The 23,465-nt window shown below is 29.7% G+C and overlaps 2 protein-coding genes, 2 long non-coding RNA genes and 1 pseudogene across 6 annotated transcripts in view; 4 read left to right on the top strand and 1 right to left on the bottom strand.

The window, feature by feature from the left end:
• LOC140670241 (uncharacterized) overlaps positions 1-23,465 on the bottom strand; it is a 109,235-nt gene that overhangs the window by 39,954 nt on the left and 45,816 nt on the right. The window lies entirely within an intron of this gene.
• LOC140670253 (uncharacterized) overlaps positions 1-23,465 on the top strand; it is a 31,396-nt gene that overhangs the window by 5,264 nt on the left and 2,667 nt on the right. The gene's annotated exons all lie outside the window — the stretch shown is intronic.
• LOC140670248 (uncharacterized) lies at positions 80-2,806 on the top strand. Its single transcript, XR_012047511.1, has 4 exons — positions 80-237; positions 679-1,652; positions 1,737-2,192; positions 2,663-2,806. It is a non-coding gene; the product is annotated as an uncharacterized lncRNA (long non-coding RNA).
• Positions 9,627-12,418, top strand: LOC140670242 (uncharacterized). Of its 3 annotated transcripts, none has more exons than XM_072900814.1 (5): positions 9,627-9,964; positions 10,274-10,529; positions 10,641-10,803; positions 10,924-11,116; positions 11,221-12,417. In XM_072900814.1, the coding sequence occupies exons 2-5, from the start codon at positions 10,379-10,381 to the stop codon at positions 11,395-11,397; spliced, it is 684 nt and encodes a 227-aa protein (XP_072756915.1). In that variant the 5' UTR covers positions 9,627-9,964; positions 10,274-10,378; the 3' UTR covers positions 11,398-12,417. The 3 variants fall into 3 exon arrangements, with proteins under 3 accessions (XP_072756915.1, XP_072756916.1, XP_072756917.1); XM_072900815.1 differs by lacking the exon at positions 9,627-9,964 and adding an exon at positions 9,971-10,151 and having other exon boundaries at positions 11,221-12,418; XM_072900816.1 differs by lacking the exon at positions 9,627-9,964 and adding an exon at positions 9,971-10,219 and having other exon boundaries at positions 11,221-12,418.
• On the top strand, positions 13,040-15,221 carry LOC140670236 (uncharacterized; annotated as a pseudogene).

Raw genomic sequence — 23,465 nt, 5'->3', positions numbered from 1 at the left:
ATAAGACATAATATCAGATCTGTCATAACATTTTAACATTGTTTAATATTATTTTTTTAATAAATTTTATTGCAGAAGCATTGTCAAAAAATTCATATTACTCAGCTTTAAATAAGGGAGATCTTCAAAACTGTGTGACAGCAGCATTAAATAACAGAAAACTAAGATATAGAAATGCTCGTCTTCAAAACCAGCGGGATTCTTCCAATACATCTACTGGACAAGATAATGAAACTCGTAAGAAATAAAAATTCTATATATGTTATTCTATATATGTAAAATGTCCATATATTTTATTTGTAATCTAAATTCAAATAAAAATAGATAAAAATTTTGTGAAAGAGTACAATTATTGTTTCATAAAACATCTTGAATCATTTAATTTAATTATAGAAAGCAAATATATTTCTTTCAACGTCTTTCTCCATTTAAATATCCTGTAATTAATGCAGAATTGACATTTTATAATATCACATTGCATTGATCAATTATGGAGCTACAATTGATTTAACGATTTTAATTCAAAAATATTAAACTTGAGTGATGTAGGATTGAGCAATAATTGAGAATATTTATATTCAGTTTGGGAATGATTTAAAATTATTTTCTTTTGCGGATATACTTAGTTTGCCACTTGTTTATCAATATTCTCAATCATATATTCATTGTGTTACGCAGTTTTGCAAGAATTCCGGAGATATTTTGCTATCTGGGACTGTATGCCATCGATGAGTAAACAAATCGAGCAATGTCAGCAGAAAATGAGCCTGACGGAAATTTACTAAAATGGCATCAAAGGTATGGAACCTGAATATTAGCGATCTTAAGAAGATGAAAATGCAAGAAATGAGTGGCATGAACTTTACAATAAACTCAACCCAACTCAATTGCGAGGTATGCGCTAAATGCAAAATACATGTTCAACCATTTAAAAATTCCGCCCATCGCGAACAAGAAGTGCTGAAATTATGGTTCCTGCAGACCGGCGCGATAGTGCGACACGCGATGCGCGATTACGGGACCTTTTTTTTTTTTTTTTTGTTTTATCAGCGGAGAGGGGAAGAAATGCATTTAGGCACACCTCCGGGCGGACCCGGGGGTAGTGTTGACTCATCCTGCCCGTCGGCGCAAGCGCCTGGCCGATCCTACCAACTAAAACCTTCTCCCCGTGGGCGAGTGTTGAGACCCGCCCACTACAGGTAAAGTCCTGCTAGCTCTCCTAGTGTCCAGGACGCGGGTACGCGCGAGCATTCTTCCGCTAAACGAGACCTAACCTTAAATGCTAATAATGAACAACAAACAATGCAAGCAGTTTTTACTTGTATTATATATCTTCTACAGAAGAAAAATATAGAATTAAATACAAATATAAAGCTACTTTTAGCTGTTTGGTATGCTCGATTAAAAAAAGCTAATCATAAACAAAAACGCCGGTAGTGGGCCCGGCCTATCAATCACAAACGTTATCAACAAGGTGATGGCGATCATTTAATTGAAGAAATGCGACTTTATGACACAGAAGTGCAGTATACTCATCTTACCATTGAAGGTTTTGATAATTTATTACGCATAGTAGGGCCTAAAATAGAAAAGATATCAACCCATTATCGGGATCCTATACCGGAACGTAGTAGATTATATTTAACATTGAGGTAAGTTTTAATATTAATATATATAATTTATGTTTAAAATTTATATTTAATTTGAAGGTATCATATTTAGTATTATTATTGTAGATTTTTGGCTACAAGAGGCATTATGTCTTCGCTTGCCTTTGCTTTTCGGATTGGTTCGAGAGTACTGCTTCCATGATAATATCAGAGACATGCGAAAGAATCTGAATCGCTCATCGCGCGCAACAAATCTTCAAACTTGATCAACTTTCATTGCGACGTCGCACTCTACAATGCGACGAATATGACGTGCGGAAAAACTGTACGCTCATTGGATATCACGCATTGCGTCATTGCGCTGATTTGCAAGAGCCATTAGTCCATTCAGTTATCTGCGGACCCATAAACGTAGAATCTCTAGGAGGTGCTAAGTATTTCGTTACATTTACAGATGACTACACACGTCACACTGAAACTATAATGTTACGTAATCAAGCAGACATCCTTGAAGCTTTTAAAAGTTATAAACTAAAGGCCGAAAAACAAATAAATATTTTGATATAAGATTATACCATGAAGGTAGGGCTATTCAAAATTCTACGAAAAGAATAAGAACTTTACATAATCAATTAGTTATATTTGCTAATCAATAATTTCATTTCGTCAATGAACGCAGTTATTCAGTTATGTGCTTATAGCAGATTATAATATAATCCTCTTCACTAATGTTTCTTAAGCAGTTATTTTTTTTTATAAATAATAAATGTTGATATTTTTATTTTTAATAAGTAATAATGTTGAAATTTTTATTCTTTATAAGTAATAATGTTGAAATTTTTAATCTCTCTTCCTTAAAAATAGAAAAATAAAAGAAAAAAATAAAAATAAAGCTATTTTATGAAAATTCAGTTACTACAAAGAAATTTATCTATATTACACTATTTTAATTGATCTATGTTAAAGTTCTTATTCTAATTGTTTATGTCTATAAGATAATATATATAATAATGTTAATATAAATATTAATATAAATAATATTTTATTTTTAGTTTGGCTGTGTATAGAATCAAAATAAATTCATTTCTATTTATGCAAGACATACAATTTTCATTTATTTTACTAGCACATAGAGTTTAAATGTACGAAAAATTTATATGTACAAAAAAGTTTAAATAGTGTCTTTAATAAAATATTTTCGACAATATTAAAAATGTCTTATCATTGAACTCAATATACGAAACACCTTAATAATTAAGTTTATTAATATTTTTACTTACTTTCATAGTAACAGCAGTTTCGCTAGAAATCAATCCTTCATCTGTCAAATAACCCATTAAATCATCAAATTTTTTTATCTTCTTATCTCTACGTCTAATTATTCCTTGAAAAATGTTTAATTTTTGTGATGTTTCTTCGTAATATTTGCGAAATATTTCCCAATTACGATCAGATGTAAAATCATCACGATTAAAGTCTCCAACGTATCTCATAACATGACAGCGTTTACATTTTTCCTTATTTTCAGCATTTCTATAACAAAATTATTATTAGTATAAAAAATTATTGAAAAATGATATCATATTCTTTTCCTAATAATTTTGTTGTAGAAATAAATTTGAAGTACTTCCATCCTTTTTATATACCATTCCATCCACTAATGCGAACTTATTACTATCTACGTATTCTAATTCTCTACTAATTTCTTGTAATTTAGGATTTGCGAGTTGCCGATATTCCAGCTCTCTTTCCAGTAGAAGAGCGTTGACATACGTGACATTACGGCTGAGTGCGTCCACGTGATTCATCCGCTTCCCTGATCGATGCGCAACGCCAGTCCCCTCCGACTCTATGAAACAAAGGATTTCTGCGCCCGGATAATGACCAAAAATTTATAGATGGCGATACTTGTTCAGTTGGCCTATTGATATATATATATATATATATATATATATATATATATATATATATATATCAATAGATTGAATGATCAAATGGTTAGGACGGTTAAGAACTTTACGATACGTGGGATACGTGCGATATGTGTAATCCGTGCAATTCGTGTAATTAATAATAACAAAATAAATAAGTGTATATAGTTTGTGTATATAGTATTTTTAAGTGAATATAGTTTATTAATCCTCGCCATCCTCGCATAAAGGTCATAAAGGTACGTACAACTTGAGGTTAGTTTTCTTTTTAGTTTGATTAAATTAATAATAAGAAACCTTTGTATTACATATAAGCTAAAATCAGCTAAAAGAAAAAAGTGAAATGTATAGCAATTGGCTGCACATCGGGTTACACAAGTAATCCCGAAAAGGTACATTTTTTTCGTGTGCCCAAAAATAGAAGTGAAGAATGGCAAAAAGCATCGAGAAGAAAAGATATTATTTTAAATTCTTCACATTGCTTTTGTGAGAAACATTTCACAGAAGGTGATATAGTGCAGAAAAAAATACTGTACGACAAAAACGGCAAAATTATTCAAGAGGTAAGCTATAGAAATAGTTTTGAATAACACAAAGTCTTATTTATAATTTTTATATATTGCATTAAACATTAAATAATTAAATATGATTCTACAGTTTTATAAATTTTTATATATTGCATTAAACATTAAATAATTAAATATGATTCTACAGTTTTATAAATATTATAAGTAAGTAATACAATATAATTAATAAGTAATTAATATTTATCTGTGCAGATTCTGTTGAAAAGGCCTCATGTGAAAGAAGGTGCGATTCCTACATTATTTCCATGGACAGAATTTACAGAAAGTACTGCGATAGATAATACTATAAGCACTGTAAGTCAGTGCTCGGAATTAAATGCACATTTCGGGCCGATTTCACGCCTACTGTTTCCCCACTACTGCTCGAGGCTCGACGATCGAGTTCAGAATCAGGAGTGTCGCTACGTAAGATATACCCTGGAATATATTTCTCGCGAAATGTATAATTATAACTTTTGTAGCTAAATAATTTTTATTTTTATAAATAATATTTATAAATAATTATATTAAAACATTATAAATAATTAAAAAGTAAATAATTATGTAAATCAAAAATTTTCGACCACTGCTGTAAGTACACCATTAGAAAAAAATATGGAAAACAGTACATCAAGTAGATTAAAGAAAAATAATATGGAAAAGAAAGAAAACTCTGATATTTTTACAGAAGAGAAAGAAAACTCTGATATTCTTACAGAAGAGAAAGAAAACTCAGATATTCTAACATTTAATGAGTTGAAATGCAACGATAAGCTTTATCTTCCCATTGGCTGGACTAGAAATGTATTACCATTGGAAAATGCTCTCGTTATAATATTTAATAAAATGATATGTAAAAATATTGAAAAGGAAAGTCAGCTAATATGTATAAAAGAGATATGGATAACTGAGAACATGAAAATACAAGTAAAAGTTTTAGGAAAGTCTATTAATTTAAACGTATTTGGTATAAATAACGAGATTTTGTCATCTCTGAATATGTTGGAAGATTTAATTAAGATAGTCGAGATTTTTAACATCTGTGAAGGTTATCAAAAAAACTATGAAACTGAGTGCACTGGTGTTGCATTAAAAGAGAGCAATAATACATTGAGACATACAAAATGCCCTGTTGTATTAGAAAATGCAGCTCAATGTAACTTTTGTAAAAGTTTGAGTTATACTTTTGACAGAAAGAGAAAACGTTCAAATAATAGTGAAAGTGAAATAAAACGAATTAGAATGATTAATTTATCTCCAACAAAAAAGAAAATAATCGATAATATTAGAAAGCAAAAGGATAATTTCAGGAGGTGTAAAAATCGGAAAATATGTACTATTAATAAAATACAAATAGAAATAGAAAAGATACAAGAAAATTTAAATAAAAGAAATGAACAAATATTGGAAAATGCAATGGTGAAAAAAAATGTTCCAATTTACCAGCAAAAAGCTGTAAAAAAAATATTATCAGCTTCATTGAAAAAGAAATTTAATAGCAAGCGTTATTCTGATGAATGGATTTTACTATGTTTACTTTTTCATATGAAATCTTCAAAAGGATATGATTTTATTATAAATACTAAAATATTGCCATTGCCTTCACCAAGTACTATACGCAGATATGACTTTTAATAAGTATAGTTTTTAATTTTGAATAATTAATCTTTATAGTAGTGTTTATTAATATACATATGATAAAAGAATGGACACAATTATAAATACTAGTTATATACAAATATGTACTATCTTTTTAAAGTTTTTTTTCTTATTACAGATATTTGTCTTGCATAAAATCTTACTGTGGATTTGAATCAAGTTTTTTTGAAATGTTTAAAATTAAAATGATGGAAAGAAATGAAAATGAAAGACATGGTATATTATTGATAGATGAAATGACCACACGCGAAAGTGTGCAAGTCAGATCCAAAAGTTTCTTTTACTGGTCTTGTCGATTTTGGAAATGAAAATTTAAAGGCTGAAAGTTTTAACGATAAAGCAAACCATGGACTTGTATTCATGTATCAGCCACTAGATGCGTTATATGCAGCACAACCTATATGTGTGTTTGCGTCAAGAGGGCCAACTAAAGGAACAGTACTGGCAGAACTTATAATTAAAGATATAGTTCTGGAAGATATAGTTCTGGTTTCTTAGAAAATTCTGGAGCTTCACGGTATTGTTACTGATGGTGCAAGTACAAGTGGAAAATTTTGGGATGTAATGGGCATTTCAGGAAAAAAGAGTGAATTGAAAAGTTGGTTTACACATGTAACTGACTCATCGAGAAAAATTTTTGCATTCTCTGATATGCCACATCTTGAAAAAACGATTAGAAATCGACTATATGGCAATGATCTATAAGTACGTTTATGCATATAATAAAAATTAAAATAATACTTTATAATAATTGTAATATTAGTAGATATCGTGTTTTATTATTAATTTCTATATATTTTATTTTATTTATCAATTTTCATATAGATGAAACCAGAAGAACCTTTGATTTCTTGGAAATATTTTGAAAAATTATATGATATAGATCATAATATGCCTATGCCTATTTGTCCCAAGATAACGAAACAGCATTTAGAACTTAAAAATTCATCAAAAATGCGAGTTCGTTTAGCTGCGCAGGTATTATAATGTTTTGCATCACATTTGTAATGCGTTTGTAATAATTAAAAATTTAAATAATTGTACTTTAATGTAACATTTATCATTCCAGATTCTCAGCAATTCCGTTGCAAAAGGATTACGCTTTTACAGTTCATATAATCATGAGTTAAAAGACAGTACTGCCACTGCAGAGTTTTGGGATTGGATGAATTCTCTGTTTGATGCTTTTAATAGAAGAGAATATCACAATGGACTGAAACCAGGAAATGCAGATTTTTTAGTACGTGGTATTCTTATATATTTCTTTTGTAGATTTTCCTAAATCTTTGAACTTTTATATGGACATAATAAAATTATCAATTATTGTTTTATGATATTACAGTTCCTACAAAATGTTTTGGATAAATTAGATCAATAGGAAAATTTAATGGAACAAGGACTCATTACAAGCAACGAGTTTCTTACTCGGCAGACTGCGGAAGGACTTCGCGTAACTTTATGATCCATGATAGACATAACGCATTACTTAACCAACGAATTTAATTTCCCTTGTGTTTTGTCAGGGAACATAAATCAAGATGCTCTTGAGGTTTGTTTTATACAAGAAATGTTATAAAATAGCTTGTAATAAAAAAATGTAATTTTTGAGATATATATATATAATTTATAAGCAAGTGAACAGCAAATGGTTTACAGGTTAGATTTACAATGATTGCATATCACTGATATCATTACACATGCGCGAGTGCATATACACTCATGCACTCACACAACTTACTTCTTTTTTACTTTACATTTATAGAATTTGTATCTTTTAGAAAATGCTCATATTAGAAAAAAATTAGTAAATAGTTTTTGTATTTTTACCATTTTTACTTACAGCGATTTTTTGGTTGTGTTCGTCAAGCAGGAGGATCTAATGATCATCCTGCAACTCCAACATTTTTACAAATTTATAAAATTTTGTCTTCTTATTCCATTCTGGCTCCACCAAAATATGGAAATTGTTCAGTAGAAAAAGAAAAACAATTGCCATTAATTTCGCTGAATGATATTAAGTCTCTATATCAAAAACCAAACTGTTGTGCCTCCAGGAAGGGGGCACAGGATTTTTCGGGATCCGTTCAGGGAAGGCCGGGGATACCGCGGGCAGTGGCCTCTTTTTATTTTAATATTTTTAATTGCTTACTTTCTTCGATTTATTATAATAAATAACAGTTTAAAAGAAATCAATGGTTTGGTATTTTGTCACTGCTCCCAGCGTACGTATTTACACTCGTGTGTATTATCGGTTAAAGGGAGAGAGCGGTATCTCTCGTATACTCTGTCGTACAGATAGTCTGATACGCGTCGGCTTATCTCAGGCGCGCGTATATCTCTTAGTTATTCGTGTATCTCGTTCTATTTAATAACTGTCCGTGACGATTATTCCTCGTTAGGATCTAATCAACGACTGCCCGTCGCTTCATCACGGCGGGTGCTGAGCTTCCCTCCGAACTGCATGGTTTTTCGGAGGGGGTCCCTTAGCAACATGACCAAATATGGTTATGTTGCTGAATTCGCGTTTTAGTGCAGGCGAGGAAGTTCAAAGTCGAATTTCCTCGCTTGTACTTTTAGCAATTCGGCGACACCTTTCCGGTTTTGTGTTTGCACTCGGTCTCGGGCGCGCGTGGCTCGCTGCGTCAGCGGCTCGCGCGATTATCGCTTCGCTCGCGATGCATTCCTGCATCAATATAATTATATGTACATATATATATATATATTCATTAAATCTGTAGCCTTTTCTGGGGCTATAACAAAACGAAGAAACAGGTTTATTAATTGACACTATAAAGTCTAAGTTAAATAATGCAATCAGAGATGACGATTGGGATATTCATGATATATTTGAATCAGAACATGATTATACTACACCGGAAGCTTTTGATTGTATTATATATTACATTACTGGACGCGTTTGCCAACAATTGTTGAAATTTACTAAATGTTCTTCATGTAAAAAAGCTCTTATTACTAATTTTGAAAACTGTAACAGCAAAGCGAAATTAAGTGATATGCTCATAGAATGTTTTGTTCATCCACATATAGGTTTCTACAACTTTATAAAAAAGTTAGAGCTTTTATTTATGAAACATTGCAATAATATTAACGTTGCAGATGCTATTTTAAGCGATGTCATTAATTGTAATACGTTAACATTTCCCTGTAAAACACATAAATTGGATGTAATATCTTACATAGTGCATTATTATATACAAATACGTTTATCGCGATTATGTACAGAACTAAACAGCAATATAAAAAATAATCAACATATGAAAAGAATTTTGAAACATTACACAACATAAAAACTAATTGTAATAAAAATATAATTTATAATTTTTTTATTGTATTTATTATTTCGATCCTTTATATTGTATAAATTCTTTTTGTTTATATTATATAAATTCTATAAAGTCTTACTAAAAACAAGGAAATTATTATTTTTATTCACTAATGATGCGATACTATACTATTTTATTATATTATTTTGTATATTTTATATATTATTTTTTTATTCTTAAAATGTAATATCTTATAATGTAATTTGTTCAAGGAAAAATTATGATCCAAAAGATTTGTCTTTTTTTACTACTAAATAAAATTTATTTTTATTTGATATATACATATATATATATATATATATATATATATATATATATATATATCAATTTTATAATTGAATTATGCGAATTATACACACAAATGTGCGCATAATTTGTACAATTCAATTATAAAACAAATCGCAAAGTTTTCGACTCATTATCTATATGTATCAATAGGCCAACTGAACTAGTATCGCCATCTACAACTTTTTGGTCATTATCCGGGCGGGGTAGAAACTCGAGTTGGAGAGGGCTGCGCAACGCTAAAATGATCATTTTTAAGAGTGAGCGTCCATCTAGTTATTCTTGGATTTAAATTGGCTCTATTTATCGCATGACAACCAGTTATAATTTTAAATGTTAAATCATATAAATATAAATCGAAACGCTCCACTACTCTCATTGTCGCTAGCATCTCTAATTTAAAAGAATGATATTTTCTTTCAATTGGATTCGTTGTCTGGCTGAAATAAGCTACCGGAGCCCAGACGTTATTCTTTTGCTTCTGCAACAAGATCGCACCGAGGCCCTACTACACGCATCGGTATACAGTTCGATGTCCGTAGTCGGGTTATACAATCTCAGTACTGAAGGTGAAGTTCCTTCTTTAAATTTTCAAAAGAGTCTACACAAGATTCATTAAAATTAAATTCTATTGTTTTTTTAACAAGTCCTGTAATAAGCGAGCGATTAGCGCGTAATCTTTAATGAATTTTCTAAAATAACTAGTCAAGCCTAAAAACCGTTGTACTTCCGTGACATTTGTAGGTTTGTTTGTAGGTTTGTATTTTTCGTAAGGTTGAAATTCTTCCGGTTTACTTCTTAAATCCACCAATCATGAGCATTTTGTAAGTTATGTTGTATTCAATGAGAACGTTAAATTCATATAAAGACGTTTACAGGTTATAAATTAAACTTCAACAATAATAATTTTCAATCACGAATATAATGGTACATACGATAATGATTTTGAAGAGGATGATGTACAATATGTACATGAATCCGGAATGGGAACTTTGGAAAAAAGAAGTAATGAATTGTTGATAGATGCAATTAGAGGTTATCTACATTTATACAACTCATCTTTAAAAGAATATAAAGATGCAAATATGAAAGAAAATTCGTGGGGAGAAATTGCCAAAATAATGGACATGTCAAGTAAGATATTTATAAATAATTAATTTTTAAATTTTTCTTTGTAAACAAAATAATAATATTAATAAGTATGTATATGTTTGTATGTATGTAATAGTAATTATTTAATTTTAGTTGCAAGTTGTCAAAATCGATGGCTACGTTTACGTGATCGATTTTCAAAGGAACAAAGACTTCGCGAAGCTGAAACACGAAGTGGTAGTGGTGCTACTCATCGAACTCCATTTCCATTTTATAACAATTTGTTGTTTTTGGCAAATCATATAAAACGAAGAAGGTAAATTTAATTAATATACAGAATATATGATAAAAAGTAAAGTAACCTACCATTTATAATATCTATTACATCTATTATTATCTATCATATATTATAATATTGCTTAATAATAATTTGTAGATCATACTCAAATGTCTCTAATTCAACTGTGAAGAAACGATTAATTGATGTAACAAATACATCTCACTCTGATAGCATTAATACAAGTAACATATCATCTTGTACTTATGCAATTCATCAAACCAGTTCAAATAATAATATACAAAATTCTTTATTGAATTTGAACCCCTCTATTCCATCTAACATTTCAAAGGTATCAAACATTAATCTAAATAATAATTATGTATTATTTTATTTTGATAAAATTCTTATATATGTCTAATATATATTTGTATTTGTTTCTATCCAAATATTTAGGAAAATAATACACAGCAAATTGAAAATACAGTTGGCACACCGTTATCATCTGAATATGAATCTAATAATAAATATGACAAGGATGAAACATCAGGAAATTCAACATCATCTTCAACACAATCCGTCAATACAAAAATAAATCGCTCAAACAGAATAAAAAGTAAAGATAACACATAGTTAGAACATTCACTTACAACTCTGACTGACAGTCTTGAAAAGCGTATGGTTGATCAACCATCTCAACAAATGGTCAATACAAAAATAAATCGCTCAAGCAGAATAAAAAGTAAAAATAACACATATTTAGAACATTCACTTACAACTCTGAGTGACAGTCCCACATAGAAAAAGTTATAATATTATAAGTACCCACAAAATACTGTTATATAAATGTAACGTAAATGTTATAAAACTGATTGTTACAAGTAATATTGCATGAGTGTTATTGATATATTACTGTTATATTATTATTTCCCACTCATAAATGTAATATGTTACATAACATTTGTTATATAACAATTACATATTAAAGTTACATTTTTTTAAATATAAATATTTATAAATTTATGCATATTAAAAAATATTACATACAGCCCATACAGTACCAAAAATTACAGTAACATTGCAACAACGTTGCAATATTGTATATTGCAGCACAATGTTACAGAAACATTGTATAGCCATAAATTTGCAATATAGTTTAATATTTCAGAAATATTGAGAAAATAATATAGCAATGTTATAACAATTGTTACGTCGTCCCGACTGCACAATTCCTTCCTTCCGTTGAGTTTTAAGATTAACCGCCTACACAATAACAATCATTAGGACATGTTAGTGTGAAAGACGCAGTTTTTTGTATATTTTTAATAAATTTGTCTTTTAAAAATTCATATTTTGCATCCAACAGCTTTGTGATTGTTTTTCTGCTTGGTAGTGTATACAAAGGAGTGACTGTCTTCATTAATTGTTGAAATCCTTCGTTGTCTATTAATGACAAAGGAAAATTATCTTTCGCAATCATATATAGAATTAAGTTAGTTACATGGCACGCTAGTGTGCCTCCAGCTATAAAAACAAAAAACAAAACAATAAAGACACGAAATTATACTAATAAGAACAAATAATAAAATAAAGGAATAAAGAATTAAATATAAAATAATTACGCCCATATTTATGCACTGAATAGATTTAGATTGAAAATTAAAAGTAAAAAATAATTGAAATATTATTAATCAAAATAAAAAAATAATAGTTACTTTTCTCTTGATTACTTAAATCAATTTTTAAATTTTAATAAATTTTCAATTTATGATAATATATAGATTTAAATCCTTATTCCTTCATTATGTTCAAGCCCTAATAATGTTGGAAGATATTAATTAATCAAAATGTATATAGTACAAAAAGAATATGATGTGAAGGCCAATGAAGCATTCGAAACCTGAAGTGGTTAACAATACAATTGTTAAAAAACAAAAATTTAATACAATTTGCGAACAAAAAGAAAGAATTAAAGATGAGCGATACAATATTAATATTTCATGTCACAAATAAAAATATCAATATAGAAAATATATACATATAATAAATGTGAAGAAGAAGCGTCTGTGCCAAGACTAACACCAGAAAAATTCCAAAATTATTATCGTATAACAGCTACGCAATTTAAAGAATTATTACACTTAATGGCACCTGTAATCACTAAACAAACCGTGATTAGAGAAGCATTGCCTCCTGCAGAGCGACTATTTATAACATTGAGGTTCGTTTGTCCTTATTTATAACTGTATTATGTCATAAATTAAAAAAATTAATATATTTAGATATTTAGCGACTGATGATTCAATGCATTCAATGTCGTATCATTATCTTGCTGGAGTATCGACAATAAGTCACATTATAGGTGAAATATGCAATGCTATATGGAATTCTATCCGTCAGGAAGTGATCCCACTATCAAAAACTGTAGAGTTTTTAATTAAGATAAAGATAAAGATTTTTAAATTCAGATAAAACTGTTTGTACAAATGCTATATCATTTGAAAATATAAACCAATCAGTAGAATTATCGGAATTATCAGAATTATCAGAATTATTGGAAGAATTAGAGTCACAGTTTGAGAGCAACAAAGAATGTACGGACTCACAAAATAATCTGCCTACATTGACAGATATTTCTAAATGCAACAACGAGCAAAGTTTACGTGAAGATTTACAGAAGTTAAATAATTATAGAACGTAATATTTGTCACAATACTGCTAATGAGTTACTTAAAATATTAAGAAAACATGGTCATGTAGAATTGCCTAGTGATGTTAGAGTTTTACTTATTGTTAGTACACCACGTAACGTATCCGCAAATATAAAATGTATTAGTAATGGTCGTTATATACATTTTGGCCTTATTTCTGCTCTGAAACGAGCCATTGAAATTTATTTCAATTTTATTAGAACAAATAAAATTAAAATAAATATAAATATAGATGGCTTATCAATTTAGAAAAGTTCAGGTGGTAAATTTTGGCCTATCATGGCATCAATTAAAGATATTCATATTTATACATTACTATTTGTAATTGGTATATATCATTGCATGTGTAAACCGAGCGATGCAAATGAGTTTCTCTCCAGTTTTGTTAACGAATTTATATTTTTTTTCTGAAAATGGCGTAATTGTCTGCAATAAAAAATATAAAGTGAGAATTAACGCAATACTATGTGATGCTCCGGCCAAATCATTTATTACGTTTACGAAAGGTCATACGGGATATTTTCATGTTCTAAATGTGCACAAGAAAGCACTTGTGTAAACAATAGAGTAATTTTTCCTGAAATTAATAACACATTACGTACAGACGACCGTTTAATGAAACGGTTGTTGCAATTATGGATTAGAGGAAATAAACAAAACAGATTAAATGCAGAAAATATTAATTCGATTCAGAATATTGAATAAATATTAAACACTGCATTCCATCAGAATTTGCCAGAAAGCCTAGAACTTTAGATGAAATTGATAAATAGAAAGCTACGGAATTACGTCAATTTTTATTGTATACTGGAATAGTAATTTTGAAGTCAGCCATACCTCCAATTTTTTTATAATTATTTCCTTTCTCTTAGTATTGCGATAAGAATAATGGCTGATTTGCAAATATGTACAATATTTCTTACTTACGCACATTCATTATTATTATGGTTTGTATCTAATTACGGGACTATTTACGATAAAGAATATCTCACATAATGTGCATAATCTTATTCATATTGCTAATGATATAAAAACTTTTGATTGTCTTAATAATTTCAATAATATGCAGAAGATTTAAAAAAATGCATGTGGAAAGCCTTTAGAAGAAGTATCAAATCGTATATTTGAAGAATTACAGCAACCAATTAAACAATATCCCATTTTACATTATCCGATTGTTGTTCATAAAAATAAAAAAATTTCATACATTTAATATGAAAATTTCAAAATTGCAACAACTGAAAATGATAAGTGCTCTTTGCTCAATGATAATTCTGTAATTTTTATTTTGGATGTAGTTGAAGAGAAAAGTATGTTATTTTTTCGTCTAAAATATTTCTTAAATCCAAAATCTTTATTTACTGTGCTTCGGAAAAACTGGGTATATATTTAATTTTAAATACAACTATTTCAGAAATTATGACACTTTCACTTACTGATATAAAAAAGTGTTAGGAAAAAATGTTTTAATTATTTTTTAATTTCATATACGCGCGTTTTCTCAACCATGAGTCTCTACGTCGCTCAATATGTATCGTGCGTCATTTTTTGTCGCGTACGTTGTTGTGTGTAACGCCGTGTTTTATAGTTTATTTTTTCCGTTTATAACGTTTTTTTGATTGAACATATTGACTGTTTTTTTTGTTGTACAAGTATTATCAATAAAAAAACATCAACAAAAAGAAATGTTTAATGTTGAAATATATGAATCAGACTGATTCTTACGTAACAATATCACTTCTTCATACTAACAATTAGCTTCACATTTTTGTAAATGTATTTTCGTAAATGTTATTTTGTTTTATTGGTAAATAATTTTAAAAACTGAATAATGTAAATCATATCAATCTTTTCTTTCGTCTTAAGTAAATAAATATCTAAAGGGTCTTAACTAAATAAATACCTACAATTGTAAATGTCTTGTTGCCAGTTGTAAAAGCCGTACGATCCAAAGATCCAAGCTAACTTGACGCTAATTGAATTACACGGCTCTGGCAACGAGACATTTGCAACCCATTGTAGAATGCACATATATACCTGGAAGCATGCAAATTTTATCCATATGAAATTAAACATTTGTAAGATGAGTTGAGTATTTATAAATATATCATATTAATATTAAATTATATTTAGGTCATATTAATACTTAATTTCTTAAATCTTGCAATACTTATGTACTTACATCTCTCATGAAATTAGCAAAATATTGTAAAACTATTTTTTATTACCTGATAATTGTTAATATATAAAAAATTTTTCTTTTAACAAAAAATTTTTTTCATTTTTTAATTATTATAATTTAAGAAGGAAACTTTAAAATTACATTAATTGTACAAATTTTGGTAAATATTGACAATAACAGACCTAGTCCCGATCACCTTGACCTTAACACATGTTGTCAAGGTCACCCTCCTGAGTGACCTTTAGAAGGTTTTAGCCGTCGCTCGTTTTTTATTAAAAAGTTATTAACAAAAAAAGTTTCAAAAATTATACTTTTTTTCACATAAATACTGTAAAAGCTACTGCTTATTATATGTAAGATGTAAAAATTCATGTAACATCTTGAACTTTTTAACGCTAGCAAATTTTATGACTTGACACAGTGACGAATGAGAAATAACTGAGAAATATATCTCGTGATATTTACGTGTTTATGTTTTCGTATGAATCGTCTCTGTGTTTACATTAGCAAGAATACATCGTGTCCGCATACTATATGATCGACAAGTACATTTAACTCACACTTTTTCGTTGTGGCCACACACACACACACACACGGGGGGGGATGCAAAGGGGGGCTCCGGCTCTTCCCCTCCCGTCCACCTCGCTTCGCATAAAAAGTTGCAAACCCAAGTGGACTCTGCTTTGTCTTGCAACGTACATTGCACGTACGTAGCATGTACGTTGCAAGACAAAGCAAAGTTCACTTGGGTTTGCAACTTTTTACGCGAAGCGAGGTGGACGGGGTGGGTGCGAGAGGAGAAGGGCCAGAGGCCCTCCTTGCACCCCCTCTCCGTGCAAGCGTGCGTGCGTGCGTGCGTGCGTGCGTGCGTGCGTGCGTGCGTGCGTGTGTGTGTGTGTGTGTGTGATGTGTGTTATGAAAATAATTGTATTTAATTTATAATTTAATTTATAATTTGTATTTATAATAAAAAACTTCTATAGAGCAACGATTCACTGCTCTAGATTTATTTTTGTTCATATATGTATCAGTTTTATATCAATATTACTCATTTATGCCTCTTAATATTCAAAATAGCTGCTATATTTTCTATACTTTTTTTGTTAATAACTTTTTAATAAATAAGGAGCGACGGCTAAAACAGTCTGAACGTCACTCAGGAGGATAACATATGTCAAGGTCAAGGTAATCGGTGCTGGGTCCGTTATTGTCAATATTTACCCAAATTTTTTACATCTAAACAACTTTTAATTTTTTCATTTAAATTTGTGCGGGAATTTTCGCGGGATCGGATCTCTCCCGAGAGGAAGGTAAAGCACGAGGTTGTGACACACGAAAAGAAACGACACAGATGTTGTTAGTTATTGCACTCACGTTTATTCGTAATAATTGCGTGCTGTCGCGGGGGCGAAACAACACTTCGCCAAGGCGCGAGCAGCAGTCTCCGATATGTCTCTCGGAGTCAGTCTCTGCTTAACGTGACTTGCTTTTTTAACGCGTGCGGACTCTGACTCAATCGAGAACGTTCTCTATAAGAACAACGGTCCTTTTCTGAGGAGAACCCGGAAACAATTTACTATCGATCAAATCGGCCAATCGATCTTTGACACGCCGACAAGGCGTCGCGATCATTGGAGCAACGCGAGATCACGTGCGCCGCCTAATTGGACTAATGCGTCTGCTTTGCGCGTTTCGCGGCTTGAGTAGGATTCGAGGACCGCCAAAGGATGGCACCATCGACCCGATATTGATGCGACCGCGCGTGATCTCGCGCTCCTCACCATGGATACGCGCGAGCTGCGTGAGCTTTTCCAATTCCATCCTCGCGGATTCAACATAACGGAACAGAATTAATGTCTGTCAATATAATAGTTGATATTATTATATAACCTGTATTATTATTTATAAGATCACTTTTTAATTTTTGTTTGCAGAAAGAAGATGCCAGGTCGCAGTACCGATTATTGTAAAAATTCATCAACGAAAAGGTATCAAATGTATAGATTTTCACGAGAAGAAAAAAGAAGAAAAATTTGAACTGAAACTATGAATCGCCTGGACTGGGTTCCTGGACCAAATTCAACATTGTGTCATGTAATTAAAATAAACATAATTTTCTATCTGTGTGTCTAGAAAAATAAGTAATATGTTCTTTGTTTCTAAGTTTCTTTTCATGTTCTACTTTAAAAAAAAAATTCCTCTTGCAATTAAAAATATTTGAAACTAATTAAATAGAAAAATGTAATCTTTTTTTTATTATAAAATAAAAGTAAATATACTAAATATATTATTGTTGTTATAAGAATATTTAATATTTTTTTCAGGCCCATTTTTCAGAGATGTGGGAGAAAAAATTAAATAATAAACGTCGTCTGAAGAGCAATGCCATTCCAACAATCTTTGTTAATCGTACAGTAAAATTAGATACATGTATTGAACAAGAAAACAGTCTAAAAAACTGAGAATCATCGTTGATGCACCATGGTACATCACAAACGAAATCCTGCACCGAGACTTAGGCATACCTACGATCAAGGAGGAAATCAACAAAGCAGCGTATAAACATAAAACCAGACTGGGTGGTCACCCCAACATTCTGGTCACCAAGCTCATGACTGGGAAACGTGTTCGTAGACTAAAGCGCAAAATACCGGCAGATTTAATCTTTATATGAAAATTTCACTCACATAAAGAGTACACACATAATGTACAATTGTAATGTAGAGTGTGTCATTGGACATATACCGCGCAAGACATGAACTATCATCAACCTATTACTGAATGTTCTAGTAACAGATTGTAATAACATTAGGGGACAAAATAAATTTATTTGAACAGTTTGGACAAGAGAGATTCAGAAAGACGACTTTTATATAAATCTTATAAAAATCTCTATTTAAAAAATAGTTGTTTTCGAATTTTTAAATTTATTCTATATTTATATATCTGTTTATTATTGTACGTATCAAATATAAAATTCGGTGAGTACAGTAATAATTTTTTAAATATATTTTGATTATTTTAAGTTCTGCTATAATTTGGATTTTATATTCAAATTGTAGCAGATAATTTGAAAGGTAATATTTATATTCATTTATTTATATAAGTTTATTTATTTGCAGGATTTTCTGTATATAAATATAAATACATATGTAATTACATATTAATTACATTGTATATTGTAGGTTTTTATACTGCTACTGAAGTAGAAAAACGATAGACCTTTTTAAAAGACTGTTATAGAAAAGCAAGAAAGACATTTAAAGAGAAACAAAGGGTTGTGCAAAAGAGTGGTACAATGGCTATACCAAAGGATTATGAAATAAAACCATCTTTTCATCACTATGATATAATGACTTTCTTAAATGATACACGGAATATCGAGAGTAAGTTCAGAAATAATGATAATTATTTTGTAGTATTATTCTAACATTTATTTTAGAACTGTAACATGCTTACAAAAATCATCTAAAGGGCAAGCTTCCAACTTATCCAATAGCAGCAGAAGTAACAGCATTCCTTTCACATCAACAAATTGTAACTTTAATGGAGATGATAATATTCTTACTCCTATCAATAATAATTTTACATCGCTATCTCTTTAACATCATCGAAATCAAGTTAGTGTTTCATTCAATTTATTATTCAATGTTTATATGCAACTTTCATTAGCGAATAAATAATTAATTTATATACTTCTTTATTTTCTTTTTGCAGAGAGAAAGAGAATTGACTTGGATGAATACGAAGAAGTTCTTCTTCATTCTTTGACACAAAATACAGGAGCAAGTCCTATAGATGGATTCGTGTCACGTTTGGCAAAAGGTTTACATAGGCTCTCTTATAAATCACGAGCAAAATTAGAAATCGAATTTTTATTAAGATTATATGAAGTTGAAGAAGAAGATGAGAAATACAAACATAATAAGTAGATGTGATAAGAAAATATATCAATAAGACTGATCTCTTATATTTATAATATAATATAAGACTGATGCATATTCTGCGTTGCATTACTATTTGTCTTTCAGTTTTTATTTTGTTTAGAATGTTTTTGCAAAATGTCACTAGACCAATTCTACACACATAATGATACGCAATATTTAAAAAAGAGGTTTACTGACAATTTTGCACAACATTTTAGCTGGGTTGGAAAAAGCTAAGAAAAGCTTTCAAGATTTAGATCTTCCAAGAATAATGACACGTAAGTCAATTGTTACGTCGTCTCGATTGCACGATTCTTTCCTTCCGCGGAACTTTAAGATTAATCGTCTACACAACGACAATCACTAGGGCATACTGCCTCAACGACTCTCGCGAAGTCGTGGTAACGCCCGAGTGCGCGATAACAATTTATTATCATAAAAAACAGGAAAGGGCAGTATGACTCTAATCTATTGGAAAATTATAACAACGTGTTTAATACCAAGTGTTTTCACAAAACCATTAATCACATCCTGAATAATAAAAATGATAACAAATTTCTATATCACTTCCAAATGCAACGGAAGCACCGAAAAACAAGAAACGGGTTCCTGACAACATTAGAAGAATTTCTAGTCAGAACCGATAGAACTATCGACAGAGACCGTAGAGAATAACATAACTCAGAATCACATGAGCGATAATCTTGCTCCAAAAAAAAACATAAAAAAAGAAACTTTCGGGAACAAAACAGTCACCCATCAGCAGTCACCCACTCACAAGTTATTCACCATTCATAATTCAGAAGTCAGTGGAAGTCATCCAGCGAAAACCAAACGCTCAGCTAGTGAAAACCTGTCAGTAAACAATCCCAGACAAACACTTGGACGGCGCAACTCCGACTTCAATACGATCATGGAGGATTTCGAAACCATAACTTCCGGGCTTGAGGACCTAACTAATGGTTGCTAATAACAACCCTGTCGAACTCTGGGCATCGATCATGTAATTTTTCCTCTAGGGCGGAATGTGAAAAATGAAATATTTCACCTGAAGTTAACGATTCCAACCAATTATGTAACTATTTAAACCAAAATGTGAAACTTTACACGTGAATTTTTTCGCTATGAAATTTGTTGGCGAAAAGACGAAAATTTAGTGAAATTCTATAGTAATGTAAGTGTTTTTAATAGTAAATGACTATGATATATTTTCATCTTCTTTCCTCGTATTAGCTTATAGTAATAAGTATTATAATCTGTATTTATTACACTAATACGATGATGTTAAAATATTAAACAAAAAATTTATTATTTTTATAGAATTATTTAATAATGGCTGCTGCATGGTGAATATTACAACTTGAAAGGAGAAATAATAAAAGAAATTCATTAAGAATTATAAAAAAAGGTTATGTGACATAAGTAATCCCTTTGAAATATTGGAATCACAATTTATTACATTATATCGGTAAGTAAAGAAAAAATTTCAAAATTATATTATTAATCTAGTTATAATTATGTTATCATTGTTCCTAATTGTAAATATAAAAGTAATAATAAACATTATAAATAATATTTACAGACAGATTTAATGTTAATATTTTATATAAAATAATTTACAGGCTTTCAAAAGATACTACATTTACATTATGTGAAAATATACGACATACGTCAACATAAAGGTACATGTATTGGAAAAATATTCTCTCATAATGAGTCACGCGTCAAATCTTTAAGTCCTTTACAATCAATTCAAAATACATCAGACGAAAATCCGATAAAGCAGTAATCCGTAAACTGTAGAATGTAAAAATACAAATATCGTGTGTCCCGTTTTTAGAGAATCAAAAAAGTTTCGGCGATTAACATCTTTATAATTAGCATTTAAAAAATAGAATGCTAACTTTACATTCGATTTTAAGATCAAATAGTTCTGAACAGTTCATTTTCTTTGTTTTTAAGTGTACTAAAATTCCTGATAAAAAAACATTGTTGCATATTACGTAAAAAAAATTATATGAATTCATTCTGATAACTATAATTACAATCTCTCTGCCGTTTCGTATGATGTTTAGATTTTTGCTCCTATTGTCACAATTTCAGAATATATGGTTTATTTTTATTAAAAAATTTTCAAGATAAATTATTATTCAATGCTTAACGCAATTCAAATAATTAAAGTTATTCGACTTAAACCTCGCTGCGGAAATTATTTTGAGGAATTTCAATAGTTTCCGCGCAAGATTTAGTTAGTTAGTATTTTAAGAGTTACGAAGATAATCCTATAAATTTATGATAACCCTAACTGTTAGAATTACCGAGATATCAAATTTTTTTAATTAATATACTTTTACAAAATAATTATATTTTATAAGATTTAAAAAACTAATACGAATTCTAATTTTCACGGGCTATCAGAGACAGATGCGGATGATATTACGCCAGTTTCATAGAAAAATAAGTTATCTATGAAACTGATTATTATGCACTGATATTTCTTGATCTTTATATCAACATTAAATAAATCTTAATTCGAAATTTTTCTTAAAAATCTCTCCTTATCCTCTCTTTTCTTAATTTGTTCTGAAAGTAATCAAGTTCTAATCGATTAATGTTGAAGTTCTGAATTACATTTGATAAGACAGATATAGAGTCGTGAAAACTGCATGACCTTAGCTAGCTTCTGAAATATCAAATTTTTTAAATTAATACTTTTACTAAATATATACATATACATATATAAATATATATGTATACATATGCACAAATTAAAGCCATGCGATTCTCTCGTCTATAGAGTAAAATTCAGAACTAGAATTTGCAATTAGAACTTGTAATTTTTAAAATAACTCGCAAAAATATACTGAGTTTAGATATTTAATATATCGGAAATTACAATAGCTAGAGTCATTAATATAAAAAAACGTAATCTATTTTATTCACACAAAATATGTACTTAATATTTAATATCTTTTTAATAAATTTAAGATTTAAAAAAATTTTTAGCATTATGTTTAAATCGCATCCCTAATTTTTCAACGCTCAGCGTTTACTTTTATTACAAAATTAATGTATGTGTATAATCATTGGAATATATATATATATATATATATATATATATATATATATACATGTATATTTTCGAGTTATATCTAATATTTAAAATATTCTCTTGTGGTAATTGCAGCATGCCTCTATACGAGGATCAAGTCTCTTTCCGCGAGATAAAAACGCGCTTATAAAAACTTTTTCAATGCTACAACATAGGCTTAATAATGATAATTGTGACGATTATAAAGATTGCGCGAGCCAAGAAACTCTTCGTCAAACGAGATGTTATAGAAGTGTACTCGCTAGTAAACGAGAATGCGAAATGCAAATTTCGGAAGAAAGCATTGCTTTGGTCATACACTTGCTATATGTAAAGAACTTATATCTGTCTGTAGACTTATTTATTAAAATATTTATATAATTTTCAATAAGAAAAGTTTTCATACAATAATACTAACAATAAGAACTCACTTTCGCATCAACGAATCAGATTTAAAAAAAAAATTCCTTTACATATACAAGTCGTATAAATACAATATTAAAAATGCATCTTGTCAAATGTATAAATCTCAAAATATCTCGAATATCTGACGATCTTGCGAATTATAAAAAATATTTACTATAATTGCCATTCTTGCTGGCATCTTTTTTCGTTCTTAGACGATAAACTTTATTTAACTGTAGCTGTCTTGGTTTCTTTATATTAAAAAAGCAATTTATGCAATGGCCTCTCTATACGCCAGATAATCATCTTGATATATCGTTTGTGATATATACATGTATACGTATTTCTACAACGAATATAAATGGTGTGAAAAGTTTTTATGTAAC

The sequence above is a fragment of the Anoplolepis gracilipes genome, chromosome 10 (genome assembly GCF_047496725.1).
Source record: "Anoplolepis gracilipes chromosome 10, ASM4749672v1, whole genome shotgun sequence".
In the NCBI taxonomy this organism is placed as follows: domain Eukaryota; kingdom Metazoa; phylum Arthropoda; class Insecta; order Hymenoptera; family Formicidae; genus Anoplolepis; species Anoplolepis gracilipes.
Note: the sequence above shows the minus strand (reverse complement) of the source record. Positions and strands in the feature narration are given on the sequence as shown.

Coding starts and splice junctions, on each gene's coding strand:
- LOC140670242 (XM_072900815.1), top strand. CDS start 10,379: ATGGGAACTTTGGAAAAAAGAAGTAATGAATTGTTGATAGATGCAATT. Junction 10,530..10,640: donor CAAAATAATGGACATGTCAA/GTAAGATATTTA, acceptor ATTTAATTTTAG/TTGCAAGTTGTCAAAATCGA. Junction 11,117..11,220: donor TTCCATCTAACATTTCAAAG/GTATCAAACATT, acceptor CCAAATATTTAG/GAAAATAATACACAGCAAAT.